Source organism: Dipteris shenzhenensis, chromosome 15, assembly GCF_047967505.1.
Source record: "Dipteris shenzhenensis isolate YYH24624 ecotype China chromosome 15, Dip_SZ_1.0, whole genome shotgun sequence".
Taxonomy (NCBI): domain Eukaryota; kingdom Viridiplantae; phylum Streptophyta; class Polypodiopsida; order Gleicheniales; family Dipteridaceae; genus Dipteris; species Dipteris shenzhenensis.
The window spans coordinates 10,747,561-10,765,208 of record NC_141610.1 but is presented as its reverse complement, the minus strand read 5'-3'; the positions used below and the strand labels follow the sequence as shown (position 1 = coordinate 10,765,208).

General features: G+C 46.6%; 1 protein-coding gene across 6 annotated transcripts in view; it reads left to right on the top strand.

Annotated features, from left to right (window-relative positions):
• The first annotated feature begins 884 nt into the window (after window positions 1–884).
• Window positions 885–17,648, top strand: part of LOC147893345 (transcriptional regulator family protein) — a 60,001-nt gene continuing 43,237 nt past the window's right edge. For all 6 annotated transcript variants that reach the window (XM_087385946.1, XM_087385942.1, XM_087385944.1 and 3 more), the window contains exon 1: window positions 885–1,310. In XM_087385946.1, the coding sequence (XP_087242072.1) occupies window positions 933–1,310 (378 nt within the window). In that variant the 5' untranslated portion in view covers window positions 885–932. The remainder of the gene's footprint in view (window positions 1,311–17,648) is intronic.

Here is a 17,648-nt window from a genome sequence, read left to right as displayed (position 1 = left end):
TACAGTTTGCTCAGGGGATAGCAAGACGCGGGCAGAGGATAGCAAGATGCGAGCAGACTGACTGTGCGAACCGAGCAAACCGTAGGTGAATCCCGCTTTGACATATGGCATGCGCAATGCGTGGCACGACGGCGCATGAGTTTGCTATGAGCTGGCCTAATCGTGGGTAAATCAAGCATTGACACGTGGTGCATGGGAGGTGGGCATGACGACTGTAGCTACCATTTATTAGCCCTCGAGAATTACGTTCGTCTCGCATGAGTTGCATCCTTCACATTTATTGGTTGCTCTCTGTCCCTTCTGCCATGTGCCCGCACGGAGCTCCCCCAAAGCTCTCGAACCTCCTCCCACCTTCCCCGAAGCTCCTGAACCTCAGATTTGTCACCATTCATATCTCAGCTTCTTCAAGTTGAAACCTCTCCTTAAAGAATAGGAAGAAATAAGATAAGATAAGATATTTGGACAAACCATACCCCTATATATGTGTGTGTGTGTGTGTGTGTGTCCCTATATGTGTGTGTGTGTGTGTGTTTGTGTGTGTGGGGTAAACAATTTTCACCCAAAAAAAAAAAAGTGTGGGGTAAACAAAACAAGTGAGTACAAGTACTCGTGAGCACTGCCTTCAAGTTGGTTTTGTCAAAGGAAAACAATTGTCAAGATGAATAAATGATTAATTTGCAACACATGTGATGGAAGCCGTGTATAGGAAAGTTCGAATGATTTGCAAACCCCCGTGTGAGAGAGAGAGAGAGAGGGGAGAGAGAGAGAGAGAGGGGGGGGGATAGAAGGGGCCACGTGGCAACAAAGGGTGTGGGACATTTCCGAAGAAAAGTGTACCTACTGAGGCAGTGCTAACAAAATTTCACTAAAAAAAAAGTGTGTTGAAGTACGTTCCAAAAGGCCCGATCCCAGTGATTCTTTTTAGACGAGCTATGGCGGGCAAACGCAAAGCAGAGGGGATTGCCCTACTGTCTCTGTACAACGACGATGAAGAAGAAGAAGAGGAGGAAGATGAAGAGGAAGAGGAAGAGCAAGAACAAGAGGAAGAGGAACCCAAAACACAGTACGATGATGAGAAGCAACCAGAAGCAGCCATAGAGGACGTCGCCATTGACAACTCCCCCACAGAAGAGCCGCTTCCTCTATCCGATGTCGCTTTCCCTGCCCTTGGTAACATTCCGCACGAGCGTGCCCCAATCTCCAGTCCTGTTGCGCCTTCGCAAGCATTTCCCGAACGATCTGGCAGCGGAGCTTATGGTATCATCGTTGATTACGCGCACGACGAAGCTGCTCTCTCTCCCGAGGCCGAGGTTGATGTCTTTTTAGCCTCTCTGTGCGTTTCCAATCCTATTTTTGTGATTAGCGACAAAAGCTTGATTTGCAATTTGAGAGGCAGCACAATTTGTGCGACTCTGCTGCTCATTGGATCATTATTTTCTTGTGCGTGACAAGGCTCTTTGATTGTGCCCTTTCTCTTTCTATGTCTCTGAATTTTGGAATTTCCTTGTCCTGTAACTTATCTTATGTCTTTATGGTATGCGTTGTAGCCCCTGCAGAGTCTGTCTTCTTGCTTTTTGGTAAGAGAATGGTGGATCGTGTTGTTTTAATGCTGGTCCTCTATTACAACCCATAGCTACATAGCAAATGAAGGTAGTTTACACTACTGCAAGAAAACATGGATTTATTATGTTACTCCTTGGTATCCTTCACCATGTTGAGCTGTCTTTGTACGAATGCTTGTGGGCCGTGGATATAGTGCTTTTAGCCAAGACTTAGTACTGGATGAGTATGAGTTTTCAAGGGGCTAAAATGGGTTTATAGAGCGGGCCACTCTTCTCAACCGTCGCTCTCAGTCAATCTGTCAGTTGTCCAGTCATGGTCAGCCAATCTGTCAGCCGTACATCTGTATGGATGATCTGTACTGCAATCTGTGAACCTGGTAGTCCACAGACTACCTAAAACCACCGCCTGCAGTCTGCCCTTTCCTGCCCTATATATCGCCTTGTTCCTACTGCCTGGGCTCAAGGCTGGCTACAATACAGCCCTTATGTCTGCGCTGGGTTTAGAGTTGGCCCTAATCCACATGGCAGTGCTGCCCCCATGGCTGCCTTGTGGATGTCCACCTGATCTGCCCATGTATTTAATGCTCACACAGCAGCTTCTCAATCCCCCCCTTCTATGTAGGCATCATGTACCCTTGCTCTCCTTATATGGGAGCCTACAGGTGAGACTCCTTACTCCAACACATCCTCTAGGTGTCACATCATGACCCACATTGACCGGAAGATGTAATCACTCCATCTGCTTTCTTTCAGAGGCTCTTAGAAGCATGTCAAAATCTGATTTAGATGTTTGCATGCATTTGCACCCACGTCCATGTCCGCATCATCCTCAATCTCCAAGAATCAAGACTGTGAACAGGTACTATCGCAGTACCGTCCTTCATGACACTGTAATTGAGGCCATCGAGCACATGCACGATGGTCCACAAGCTTGGAATATGATTACGATCAAATGGAGATTTAAATTCCACAATATAGCCACTCCCAACCATCGTAGTAGCTAACTTGGGCTATCAGCCGAATGGCAGAAATGTGTTTTGCCTTTGTAGTAATTAAATTGAAGGATATGACTATGATCAACATGGACAATTCAATTCCAACCATTGGGAAACAGAGTAACCAGGCAGCCCATGAAACAGGGCAGCCAGGCAACCCTGACCCTAACCTAGAGAGTTCCAAGCTAGCAGGAATCCTAGGCTAGACAATTTTGACCCTTGAGAAGGAATGATTATGGAAGCTACAAACTGCAATAGCGAACAGAAAGTACCTTTTGGATTGTGAGAGTCAGGTCTTTGAAATCCAGTTTTATCAATGAATTTTGCACAAACAGGACAGCAAGGCCTTCTATAGTTTTAAGGCTAGCTGTAAGATTACAATTTTGGATATAAACTGAATAACACTAACTATAGCAATCTAATTAACCAGCCTTTGTTATAGCCTTGGGCTTCTCTTCCTTTGCCTTATCTTTTGCTTTCCTGAGTTTGTCCACTATATCAATAACGTGTTGACCAATCAACAGATTAGTGATAACCTGTTACAGCAATGTACAGACAACACGGTCAACACCAATAAAATGTTAATGATCCACTCAAATGCTGTGTTACAGCAATGTAAAGACAACACGGTCAAAGCTCAAGCCCACATGAAGGCATATGCAGATCAGGACCACAGGGAATTCTAGGGGGATCATGTATTCCTCATGCTTCACAAATCCTGTAAGGCTGCATTGAAAGGGAATACTAATACCAAGCTTGCCCGCAGGTACGATGGTCCTTATACGGTGTTGAGACAATTGGGGATGTAGCCTACCAGTTGGAACTTCCTTCAACTTCCAGAATCCACAATGTCTATCACGTCTCACTTTAAAAAAAGGTACTTGGGACCTATGGAACAAGTCCTTGAGGAATTGCCTCCATGGATGAGGAAGGGCATATTCAGTATATTCTAGAATGAATTACGGGATTCAGGGACCATGTACTCAGAAACAAATTAGATGTGGACTAGTGCATCAAGTGGAAGGGCCCTCCTGCTGATGAATCTTCTTGACAGCCTTCAACTATTGTGGAGGTCATATCATCCTCAATTCTGCAGGGAGACTAATCTGGTCTTATCTTTTCTTTGACACTCCCTTTTCCATCTGTTTCGGTGATTCTCCAAAATTTGAGAGCAAGTTTTATCATAGGTGGGCAGGCATTGAAGAGTGCTAACGAGGCAGTGTGAACTAAACTGGCATCCATGTGCTCTTTGCACGAAAATAGCTCTAAAGTTAAAATTGCTGTCGAGCCTAAGAACTCATTCCAATTGATGTATACTTCGTACTGTTTTAACAGCATTCAGCTAAGTGCAACCATTTATCCCAAGCAGTTTGAGTGTCAAATGAGTGTCTAAGGTACTCTTCCAACTATCTATTCACTCTCAGAGTCTGGCCATCTATATGAGGGTGATGCACTGTGCTAGGGGTGAGAAGTGCACCATGAATCTGAACAATTCCTGCCAAAAATTTGCCATAAAAAGGCATCACGATTGTAGAAAGGGGTAGGGGACAGATTGGAGAAAGGGGAATTGAGGAAAGGAAGGGTGAGAGGAAGGGAGAGAAGGAAGGAGAAGGGGTCGAGGGGTAGTAGGGGGGGGGGGGGAGAGAGAGAGAGAGTAGGCTGCAAGGAGGAGGACGGAGGAAGGGAGAATAGATAAATTAGATAGATGTCACATCCAAAAGTGAGTACAAAGCTGAAGGCCTTGTCAAGGTCCTGTCAAGAAGCACCACTTCAGGTCGCTGCTGCTGCTCCCTGGCTGCTTCACCTGTGCCTCTCCCTAGCTCTCCCCTCATCCTCTAGCCTCCGCTCTCGGCCCTTCCCCCTCGCCCCTCAGCTGCCTTCACCTCCCCTTCATCAGCCTCCTCCCTCCCCGCTGTCCTTCCCCCCGCCGGCCTGCTCCCCCTCGCCGGCCTGCTCCTTCCTCCCGTGCCGGCCTCCTCCTCCCCGCCTGCCTGCTCCTCCCTCCCCTGCAGGCCTTCCCTCCCCTGCGGCACCTCCACACCCCCCTGCGGGTCTCCTCCTCCCCCCCGCGGCACTTCTGCCCCCCCTGGGGGCTTCCTCTCCACCCCCCTCACGCTGTCTCCTCCACCTCTCTACTCCCACCTCCTATCCTAGCCTCTCCCCCCCCTCCTCCTCTCTACTCCTACCCTCTAGTCCTAGCCTGTCTACTCTATCCTAGCCTGTCTCCCCCTCTGATGGGATATCTCAAGGTGTATGCCTCAGGCACACCTTGGTTTCTATGTGTGAGTGCTAGAGGCACAGTTAGGTGCCCATAAGCACAGTTAGGTACATAGGATGATTGAGAGAATCTAGGAGCAGATTGAGGAGATGATTGTGGAGCTCTGAAGTCATCAGTGATGTCAGTGAGCATGTATGAGGTGCCTACTTAAGGACCTCACTCTTCTTCATTCCATAATGCAAGTATTCTGAGTTTGTGTCCACTCTTTGCTTTCCTTTCAGTTTACCAACATGGTATCAGAGCCATTTGATCCCCCTTGATCCATTTCTGCCACATCATCATCTTCTTCTTCATCTTCTTCTTCACCATCTCTTCCTCTTCTTCCCAAAGTTTGCTTAAGCTTGTTCTCCTCCGGTTCTCAACCATTTCCCACGTCCTTCCTGCTGGAGATCCACCTCGAAGGGGCGAACCCCTGACTGAAAGGAATCAGAGAAAGACGCCCTCGTTTTGTCGCCATTACACAAAGATCGTCGACTTTTGCTTCTGCGTTTTCTCTCAGAATACTTGCTCTTCCTTTAATTCCTTTCAGGGGTAGATTCTCCATGCCTTGGGCTATCCTGTGCAGAAATCTGAGCAGCAATGGCTGCATATTCAAGGAGAAATCAGTAAAAAACCAGTCGACTTTGAAGGGGCAAGCTATGGCGACCTGACGCGTTTTTGCGCCTCTTCTTCCCAGAGGACCTTCTGTGGTATATCAGCTCTCTTTTGCCTCAGAAACCCCCTTTTCCTTTGCTCTGAAGAGTAAGCTACAAGCCCTCCAAGTTCAGTCTTTTGGTTTTGACAGTTTTGACAAGCTTTTTGAAGATGATGCTACATAAGATGCTATTCTAGCATTTCTGGTTTTTTGAAACTTTCAATAACATCAGTACAAGTGTAGCTTCAGTTGTGCTTTGAATTGCTATACCTGGTTTTGATTGGAAAGTTCTCATTTTAAGCCACCTCTATGAAGCATATAAGAAAAAGCATCATTGATTGGCTACCCTATTGAATATAGATAAGTTCAATGGAAAGGGCTTCCACACATGGCAGATGAAGGTGAAATTTGCATTGATGAGGGAAAACCTCTGGGGACTTGTCAAACCGACTTCAACCGTTTCTTCTACAGCCTCCAATGCTGGAGAAACCTCAACTCCGACACACCCGGCAAGGGATCCCGCTAGAGAGGAGAAAGCATATGGTATCATTGCTCTTGCTTTAGGAGATGATTATATTCATCATATCTCCGACTTAGAGTCTCCTTCAGAAGCTTGGCAGAAGCTTGACATGATTTTTGGTGCTAGCTCTCACATCTCTAAATTATCACTTAAAATCTCTTTCTTTGAATTGAAGATGGTTAGTGGCACTACTTTGGCAGCTCATGTCAACTACATGCGGAGTCTTATGACTCAACTAGCTTCTATCAACTCTCCTATTACTCCAGATGATGCTATGGCAGTGTTACTTAAGAGTATGCGTGAAGATTATGATCATACAGTTACCACTTTAAAAAATCTTCCTAATCCTAATCTTGAAGGTATTATCTCTGCTCTCCAAGAAGAAGAAAGGCATATGGAGCTCAGGAAAGGCAATGACACTGTTTATGCTGTAAAAATCCAGAAGGGCAAGTTTACCCCTTGCAATCACTGTGGAAAGACAAATCACCTTTCAAAGGACTGCTTCAAAATCAATCCATGCAAACACTGTGGCAAGAACAACCATAATGAGAAGTTTTGCAGAGCCAAAGCAAAGAGAGAAAATGCAAATCTACTTTTAGTTGATGAGCCTCCACAAGATGAGGCATCCTTTGAAGATTATGCATTTTAAATCATCTCTATGTATGCTCCAGATCTCTCTTTTTATGTCAAGGTACTCAGCCTGGATAGTCCTCCAAAATAAATGAAATAAACTCTTGTGTTTTTGTGTGTTTTATAAACACCTCTGGTCACCTTATGATGTAGGCCATGTGTATGTTTTGCTCCATGGTACCTCCTGCAGACATTGTGTGCATGTACATGCAGGGGAGATAACCATTGGAAGGTCTTTTTGTATCCCTTTTGTTTACCTTACACCCATGGGAACCCTTGCTAGCTTGAGATCCTAGCCATTGATAGATCCATGACCACCATGAGATGGCATGAGACACCTTGTGCTAGCTGTATCCTTGACATAGCCTGAGGCATTCCCTTGAGGGGGGGTTTGATGGGATATCTCAAGGTGTATGCCTCAGGCACACCTTGGTTTCTATGTGTGAGTGCTAGAGGCACAGTTAGGTGCCCATAAGCACAGTTAGGTGGTGGAAAGCCACATAGGATGATTGAGAGAATCTAGGAGCAGATTGAGGAGATGATTGTGGGGCTCTGAAGTCATCAGTGATGTCAGTGAGCATGTAAGAGCTGCCTACTTAAGGACCTCACTCTTCTTCATTCCATAATGCAAGTATTCTGAGTTTGTGTCCACTCTTTGCTTTTCTTTCAGTTTACCAACACCCTCCACCTCTCTACTCTTACCTCTAGTCCTAGCCTCTCTCCCCCTCCTTCAGGCCTTCTTCATATCTCATTCTCCCCTCAGCTTTCACTCTGTCCTCCCCTTTCTCTCTCCTAGCAGCATTTTTAGTCGGACGGAGCTCAATAGTGTTTGAGTTGGCCTTCCCACATTGATTGACGATGGCTCAGCCTTCAGCCAATCCTCGCCCACTTCCCCCGGCCGCAAAAACCATCATGTTCTCAAAAGACGAGTTGCAACACCTTAGAAAAGATACAGAGCAGGAGAGTTTGACATCACTCTTTGCTCGCATCCATGGGTCCCACCCTTCTAGGTTCTAGGCCAGGGACTTGATGCTCGCAACTTTACTTGGAGACCTCGCAGGGCACCTCACAGATGTTCGTCTGCTTGATCAAGGTTTCTTTCAGGTTGTTTTTGAGTCCCCGGATGCAAAAGTTACAGTGCTTTAGGCTAGTCCTTTAGCACTGAGCTCCAGGAGGATTTTCTTGACGCCCTTCTCGTTGGGTTCTGTGGAGGAGGATGGCCAGATGATTTCACTCTTTCTCAGATTCCCCGGCCCCTCCCTCAGGTGTACCATCGACCCTTATCTTCCATTGGAGCCGCTTTTAGGATGGTCACCGAGATCCCCTCCTCCTCTTCCTATCGCCGATGAGGATTGTCAGTTGGAAAGGTCTCGGAGGTGTACCTCACCGCCGCCGTAGACAGTTGATTAGACACAAACTGGATGTCAGGGATTGTCGGGTAACCTTCTCTCAGGCCATACTTTTTAGTCACCCGTCTTGGGCACCAAGGGAGGTACTTGCATTTCTGTTTCTTCCTCCATGCTCCCTTTGGTGATTGGACATGAGATCATAGTTCCCTCTAGAGCTCAGTGGATCATTTTTTTGATTGATAGGCATAAGGTTGGTTTCTTAAACCTCTATGCACTCAATTCCATAGTGGATCACGTCCTTTTATGGAAGGAGCTGCTTTCTTGGTCTTGCATTGCAGAGTCTTGGATCATTGGGAGTGATTTCAACATGGTTAAAATACCCACAGACAAAAGAAGAGATAGGGAAGGTGGTATCCACTCCCTAGAGAGAGCAGCCTAGGATGCCTTTCTTTGTCGATACAGTGATAGAGATGCTTGGCATGATGATGCTTTCCACGCTTAGCTACAGTCACTCCTGTTTTCTTGGTTGAACAGTTGATTGCAGATGCCTATGCACGGATTGATAGATTTTATGTGGATGATTGGGCTTTGGATAGAGGTGAGACAGTATGCATTACACCTAAGGTGTCCACTTCAGACCATTTTTCAGTTGTTTTGTTGGTTTCAGATCCTCAGGTGAGGAGCCGCCTGCCAGTATCAGGATTCCAGATGCCTTCTACACAAAGGAGGGCCTCACAGAGGTAGTTTTGCGGACTTGGGTATCTCACATGCACGATGGGCAGCTTTCCCCGTCAGATGCAGCTACAGCCCTCTCAGATATTAGCAACTTTTATCATTCAGTTGCTCGTAGCAGGAGAGGTGAGATCCTTAGGCGAGAGATAGGTATCTGCCAGCAGTTGGTTGCTCGTCAGAGGAAAGAGCAGAAGAGGCCTACGGATGCTTGGGTTCAGGAGTGCCTTGCTGCAGCAAGGGCTCAGCAACAGTCACTGTTAGATCAGAGAGCAGAGTATGCCTTTCATGGCAGAGAGTCATTTTCGACTGGGACGGGAGGTAGGGTCAACAAGCAGTGCTTCTCTACTCTTGGCCCGAGACATAGTAAGGAGAGCATTTCACAGCTTGTTGACTCAGACGGAGTTTTACACACATCCAGATGCCGTCTTGCAGGTAGCTACAGATTTCTATGTCTCCCTTCTTACAGCAGATACTGACACACATGCCAGAGATGATGCTCGAGTTGTTATTTGGCAGCAATTACCTATGTTGGTGACTGGAGATATGATAGTCTCACTTGATGCACCCTTCATCAACATAGAGTTCAGGACTGCTCTCTCTGCCCTTTACAAGGGCAAGTGCCTTGGTTCAGATGGGCTTATCCTCTCTTTCTTTATTTCATTTTGGGATCAGATTGGGATCACATTACCTCAGCCCTACAGTGCATTTGGGATTTGGGTGAGATGCCAGACTCACTCACAGAGGGCCTCCAAGGGGGTTGCAAGAATTTAGTGTCTGAGTGCAGACCGATTATTTTGTTGGGTATCTTGTACAAAGTCTTAGCAAAAGTAGTCAGCCTACGTCTGCAGCCCTTTCTTCCAGATCTTATACATGCTACGTAGATAGGCTTTATGCATGGCAGGAGCATCTTTGATAACATCTTCTGATTTTGGGAGGCTTCTGACAGGGCCACCCATAATGGCCATAGGCTTGCCATTCTACTCTTGGACTTTGAGAAAGCTTAATGACTGAGTGGACTGGGGCTTTCTAGAGGGTATCCTCACTCGCTTTGCATGGATTAGAAGGGTACTAGCTCTCTAGAAATGAGCCCATAGCCAGGTTCTCATTGGTGGAGTCAGGGAAGACAGGTTTTAGATTACCAGATCGGTCCATCAGGGATGCCCTTTAGCCCCCTTTCTCTTTTAATTTATGGCTGAAGCTATGAGCTATTACCTTAGAGCTCAAGCTGATATTATAAGGCTAAGTCTTCCGTTGAGGCAGGAGGATGAGCTATTGGATAGTGAGTTGGCTGGATGCCACACCATAGACACTCACCTCGTTTAGGACAGCCTTGGATTTGTTTTGCACTGCAGCAGGGGCTCATATTAATTGGAATAAATCCAATGGCTTTTGGGATTAGTGACGAAGACACTCTAGATTGGGGGATCGACATAGGATTCACTTGGATTCATAGGGGTGTTTCTATCAGGTACCTAGGATGCTAGGTCGGGGTGGGCATCTCTTGTCACGATGTGTGAGGTATTCCTTTCTCTATTTCTAGACTTATGGATGGTTTGATGAATGGACACTTGTGGAAGGGTATGCCCTTTCGACGGGACACTTCCTATGAGGCATAACCCTATGCCCTTTCGACGGGACACTTCCTATGAGGCACAACCCTTCACAAGAGACATTCTATTGAAGAGACATTCCTATTGTAATGTACCCTCTCATCAAGGGTCACACCCTTCAGAAGGGGTACACACCTCTTCATGCACATACCCTTTGGAGTACACACCTTTTCATGTGTGACTCTTCACTCTCTATATAAGAGAGGCCCAATTGTATGGATGACACGACAGATACCCTACAGACATTCAAGCAATACAATTATTCCTTGTTCTCTGCTATTTCAGTCTCCTTTCTGTTCCTTAGCACATTTCTAAATATAGTAAATCTAGGATTTCTTACAGTGGTATCAAAGCAAAATTCGCTCCTGCCTGTAGGAAATGCCCCCCACCTTCTAGCGCCGATCTGATACATCTTTTCTGCTAGAAGGATATCCGTGCACATTGTGCATGGAAGAGATGGAGAGGATGAGCGTAAAAATTTTTAGCGCCAACCCTGCCTAAAGTCATCTATGGCCTCTCTATCTCCCAAACATCACGAGTTGATGTGAATGGACACGACAAAAATCGTGTCTTTTCAGGTGCTCGGGCTGTCCCAAAACCAAGGGACGCACCTTTTCCACCATCGGACACACCTTTTGATGAAGAGTCTCGACTCCTCACCCAAGGGACACCCCATCGTGGACAAAAGGACACACCTATTCATGTAGGGACACCCCTTTTAAAAACAGGGACACACCCCTTCATGAAAAGGTGCACCTATTCCAAGGGTCACACCCCTTCGAATAGGCGCACCTTTTGGCACCAAGCACTTAAAAAAAGGGTACCTAGAGGGGTTAAAATGGAAAACCCAGCCCCAAACCTTAGGTTTACCCTAGCTACCCTAGGGTTAATTAAACCCACCATTTAATTTTTGGGCAACCACCCAACCTAGGCAGCCCCCAACGAAAAAGGGGCGCACCCTTTGACGTTCCGTACGGATTTGCATGCAGGTTTGCCTCCACCGTACGGATTTCCACGCAGCAGCAGCCCTCAGCCCTTGCCATTTCGCTGTCAGCCCACGCAGGGTCTGCCCTCAGCCCTCGCCATCTCGCTGCCAGCCCGCAGAGGTTCGCTACCCGCCTTTGCCTCGCCTTTTCGCTGCCAGCCCACGCCAACTTGCTGCCAGCCTTCACGCGCCATCTCGCTGCCAGCCGTGCCATTTTTGCTGCCAGCCCGTCGCCTTTTTCGCTGCCAGTTTCCTTGCCCTTGCAGCCCCCCTGGTTTTGCAGCCCTGCTCCTTTCCAGCCTGCAACGTAAGCACAGCACCAGCCAGCCCTTCGGTCGCAAAACAGCCTACAAACAGATTTTCGCCATGACAGCAGCAGCCTGGTGCGCCAGCCCCTATTGCGATCCAGAATCGGGTACCTGCAGCCTGTTGCGCCATTGATAGCCTGCTCTCCTTGGTTCGCTACATTTTCCTGTCAGATCAGCAGCAGTTTCAGCCTCCTATCGCGATGAAGACAGCCTGTTAAATACCAGGCCCAGATCTGCGCTCTTCTACGCAACAATTTGGCAGATTAAATCATTGCCAGGTGGAGTCTTTCCATTCTGCTTTTAAGGATTCTCTTGTCATTATCAAATTACAGCAAATGAAAGACGCTCCCTTAAAGCATGGAAACCCGTGGTAATTCACCCGGCATTTCAAGGACACCTCAGGCATCATCTACCACACAATATCGTGTTCAGATTGCACAACCAGCCCATTTCGGAGCTTTTGCATCGTGGGTCTTCTGTGTCACGTGCCCTCCTAGTGATTTGGACCACATCCTATATCTTCTGCGTGAGGCACCTCAGTTACATTACTTCCTGAGCACAGTACAGGTTGTGTTCCACGAGACACGAAGATACCCAGAACCCGATATTCCTCAAGAGTTTGCTGTCCATGTTTGGAGAGAATTTTACCCCTCACCTTCGGCATCTCCAGGGTACTCTCCACCTCCTTCAGCTCCCAGATATCCTCCTCTATAGGTTATACCTTCTCCAAGACAGTATTTACACTCCGAAGACACTCCTTCTCCTGGATATCCTCCACTTCCGACAGCAGCTCCTTATCCTTCTCAGATCCGTGGACTTTGCAACCTACTCCTGTCCTCTCACGAGCAGTAACACCACTTTCGGCATCACCAGTGTTACCTTAGACATGACCTCCTTTACCAGACTTCCACGGGTGGTTCCATCCTGCCTCGCCTGCCCCCTTCAACATGAGCAACCTCAGGGGGCAGTCCGAATCTTCTTCCAGGAATGGTACAAACTAGAGCGCAAGTTCGCGCTTTTCTCACAGGGATCTCCGATATGTCGCAACGCTTGCGTGAAGCCTCTCCAGAGATCAAAGACTCAAGTCCAAAAAAGACCCTTGAAGTCAACGTACAAGGCGAAACACTACTGCAACTTCAAATTTCCCAGCTTCAGGACAGCATCTCCGACTTGGTCCAGAAAGTTCAACAACTTCAAGATTCTCGCAGTACCACACATATAGAGGATGACGTGACGCAACCAGACGACTATGCGGATTCATTCCCACCAGAGGTAGAAAACATTGAACTACGTGCCCTCTACCGTTTACTTCAAGCTTCCAAAACTAAAAGACTTGACATCAAACTTCCGGAAGCCTACACTGGTCAACGCAATCGCTGAACAGTTGACCAATGGCTTGCAAAAATGCGCATGTATTTTGATACTGTTGACCTTATTGAAGGCAAAAAGATCGCCTTGGCAGCCTCCCTCCTCAAGGATACAGCTTTTCTATGGTGGCAAAGACGCTTAAAGGACGGCAAAAGTGTGTTAACATGGGAACGTTTTGAACACGTGCTCTGTAAGCAGTTCATACCTGCCAATGCGGACTTCCAAGCACGTTCAAAACTCCGACAGTTGGAGCAAACGGGCTCCCTGTCTTCCTACATCTCTCAGTTCACCACATTGGTGCTGGAGATTGATGGTTTAACTGAGGATGATCGCCTTCATGCTTTCATCTCAGGCCTAAATCCCTCGTTACGCATTGATGTCCTTAAAGCAAACATCACCACCACAGTTGGCGCTATTGCTTATGCAAAGCGCATTACAGATTTCCAAAACACAGGGAAGCAGAGTGCTAATCGCACACATAACTCTACTATGGCCAAAGGTGCTCGCCCTCAAGATAACACCAGGTTTCGAAAAAACTCCGGTAATCAAGGTCAGCGACAGTCTCAAGATCCCCAAAAGACTCAGAAATCATATGTTGGATTCGAACAGAAGCACTCCTCCAAGGAACGCGCCTCTTCTTCTTCACAAAGTCATTACCGACATCCCCAACATAAAGGTGCGGCCACTGACAAGAAGAACAACTCCAGCACAAAAGGACTTTGTACCATCTGTACAGGCGACCATAGATGGTTCGATTGTCCCAAGCGACCAAAGCAAAATTCCAATATGGAACCTAGCACTTCCCAAAGAGAAGATGCTACCCCAGCACAAGACAAGAAAGGCAAAGCTGTTCGAATGGCAAATACCATCCACCTGAGCCTTGCCAGCAACCCCGAACCTTCCCTGGCCACTCAAGTACTTTGTGTTCAAGGATCGATTCGTGGGACAACGGTCACTATCCTCATCGACAGTGGCTGTTCTCATAATTTCCTAGCTAGTTCTATGGTCGACAAACTTCGGTTGACCACCAGTCCTAGTCTCATGGACTATCAGATTGAACTCACAAATGGAACTACCTTCTTGTGCAACACCAGGATCAAAAACTTGTCTTTTCGCATCCAACATTATACGGACAAGTTGAACTTCGACATCATGTCTCTTTCTCGGTACGATGTCAAACTTGGACAACAGTGGCTCTACGACTATGATCCATCAATCAGTTTTCGCAGCCATACTATCCAGTCTGTCCACCAGGGAAAACTTATTGAGCTAACTGGTTCTAGGGACTCTCCTTCACCCCACTTGCCTCTGCCCTGCAAGTAAAGAAGTGGGTTCGTAAACGTCAAGTAAAGACTTCACTTCTGTTGGTTATGGCAGTAGAGACATCAACTAAGGATCCTCGTGAATACCTCAACCAACCTTTTTTCCAGCCCTACTTGGATATTTTTCCACAGGAATTGCCAAAGCAGTTACCACCTCGACGACCAGTGGATCACCCAATCGAACTTATTCCCGGCAGTAATCCACCGTCGAAACCTCCTTATCGGGTTTCTTACACTCAAAATGAAGAAATCCAAAGACAGGTCACCGAACTACTCGACAAAGGTCACATTCGGCTCAGTCGCAGCCCTTTCGGATCTGCTGTACTACTTGTGGAAAAAAAGAATAAGTCAATGCGCCTCTGCATCGACTACCGAGCCCTCAACAAGCTCACTATAAAAAACAAGTATCCATTGCCTCGCATTGATGACCTCTTCAATCAACTTCTACATGCAACACAATTCTCAAAGATTGATCTTTGTTCAGGTTATCATCAAATTCGCATACGAGAAGGCGATGAGTACAAGACAGCTTTTCGAACAAAGTATGGACACTATGAATGTTTGGTCATGCCTTTTGGGTTAAACAATGCCCCGGCCACATTCATGACATTAATGAACGACATCTTCGGGCCTTTCCTCGATAAGTTCGTTCGTTTACCTCGATGACATCCTCGTTTTCAGTAGATCCCTACATGAGCACAAACAACATCTTCACCAAGTTTTTGAAGTTCTTCGCGCAAGTTCTCTCTACATCAACATTGAGAAGAGTGAGTTCTTCAAAACCCAACTCGAATATTTGGGACATGTTATTTCAGCTCAAGGCATCTTTGTGGATCCCAAGAAGGTCGAGGTAATTCGAAACTGGCCTACTCCTAAGAATGTTCATGATGTCCGCTCTTTTCTCGGATTGGCAAACTTCTACCATACAAAGGTCTATCAGTTTTCCGAAATCGCAGCTCCTATGTCCGAATTATTGAAAAGCACAGCAGTTTTTCAGTGGCTTCCCGAAACAGAGTATAGTTTCCAACAACTCAAGCAAGCACTCACTACCACACCAGTTATGGCTATTGCTGACCCAAACCTTCCATTTGAGGTCATGACCGACGCTTCCGACATCGCTACAGGAGCAGTCTTGATGCAAGAAGGCAGAGTTATTGCTTTTGACAGCCATAAACATTCTGATATCCAAACCCGATACCCGGTTTATGATAAGGCGTTTCTTGCCGTTGTACATGCTTATCGCTCTTGGAAACATTATCTCATGGGTGTCGACTCTGTGGTCAAGACAGACCATCACTCTCTAAAGTATATCTTTACTCAGCCAGTCATGAACGCTCGAGATCTGGACGACTCCGACGCTACTTGGCAATCTGATGAAGACTTACAGCAGTACCCTGACATTTTACAGCAGTATTTTCAGAATTTACAGTGATATTTTCTACATCAGTTCATTATCTCCACCAGGGTCTTATTTTGAGTGGGAGGGGATGTCACGATCTGTGACGTATTCCTTTCTCTATTTCTAGACTTATGGATGGTTTGATGAATGGACACTTGTGGAAGGGTATGCCCTTTCGACGGGACACTTCCTATGAGGCACAACCCTATGCCCTTTCGACGGGACACTTCCTATGAGGCACAACCCTTCACAAGAGACATTCTATTGAAGAGACATTCCTATTGTAATGTACCCTCTCATCAAGGGTCACACCCTTCAGAAGGGTACACACCTCTTCATGCACATACCCTTTGGAGTACACACCTTTTCATGTGTGACTCTTCACTCTCTATATAAGAGAGGCCCAATTGTATGGATGACACGACAGATACCCTACAGACATTCAAGCAATACAATTATTCCTTGTTCTCTGCTATTTCAGTCTCCTTTTTGTTCCTTAGCACATTTCTAAATATAGTAAATCTAGGATTTCTTACATCTCTCCAGCACAACAGTTTGCTCCCGTGTTGGAGAGCATCCGGAGGAAACTCATTTTTTTGGAGTTTTGCTAGACTTGATCTTGCATCCAGAGTAGTGGTTATGAACCAGATATTATTGGCTACTGCTTGGTTCGTTTGCTTATGTTGGTGCAGATCTAGAGGTTGTATGTTGTAGCTCATGAGACCTATTAGGAACTTCCTATGGAGTGGGTTCGATGGCACCTCAGACGTTGTAGTTAGGGTGGCTTGGGAGACCCTCATTCTCCCCACATGGGAAGGAGGTCTCAATATTATTGATCCGAAATTGCAGTGTATGGCCTTGCTCTACAAGTTTGTGGTGAGAGGATTGATGCCTGGATGGGAGCCTTGGAAAGATTTTTTCTTAACATTGCATTCAGTCTTGTACACCATCTCATGGGGGGGATTGGATGGATAGCTCGAGATGGATTTTTACTAAAGCCCATCTTAGATCTCTCTCTTCCCCTCTCATGGCTTTCATTCTGAAAGCTTGGGGCAGCTTCAGGGAGAGTTTCACCCTCCTTTCGCGAAGAAATAGACAGGCAACCAGTCATGTGGAATGACTTTATATTGGATGAGCATGGGAGATCACTATGAATGCCACATTATATGCAGTGGTCTAGATGGGAGAGGAGACTTGCTTCCGCAGTAGGTGCCTTCCAGGCTTTTAGGAAGCTTTCAGAGGATCAGAGACTCTTATTGGTTGGCCATCTCAGAAGGAGTACAGTTAGGATGTAGCAGATAGAGGCAGCCATACCAGCAGAGTGGATAGATACAGATGACATGTCGATCATAGAGTCCACTTGGTTGGGAGCTTTTACGGGACATGTATTCCTTTTCCCTTGCGGGATGCACATGAGGAGACCCTTGTCTTTGATGTTTAATCGGGAGGCAGACTTCTCAGATCTTCAGATGATATTCTTTTGGAGGTTGCCTTCTAGCCTGTTAGGATTGTAGGTTACATGGAGTGGTCCACAGGCTCACAGTGGTATCTTGATTCTGACCTTGTCCTCTTGGCACTTGGGTCTTGGAGACTTTGGTTATATGGTGGTTCCCCTATTAGGTTCTTGCAGCAATGCAGTGGGACCCGGGGGAGTGGGAATGGATTGATGAAGAGCACCGAGAGAAGAGCATCCCCTTATTTTGTTACACAGTCAGAAATGCCAGGAGATTCTAGCTTAGCAGTAGAGGTTGGAGGCCCTCCAGAGCTCCTCATTAGGATAGTTTTCAGATTTTTGCAGAGGTACAGAAAAACTTTTGGAGGAGGCTTTGGAAATCCCTCCGTAATAGAAAGATCACTCTCTTCTTTTGGCTTTCTATTCATGGAGGGATTGCAGTGATCCTGTGATTCGGAGCTGACCATACTTGTCCTCGATGCCAAGCAACAGTTGAGTCAGTT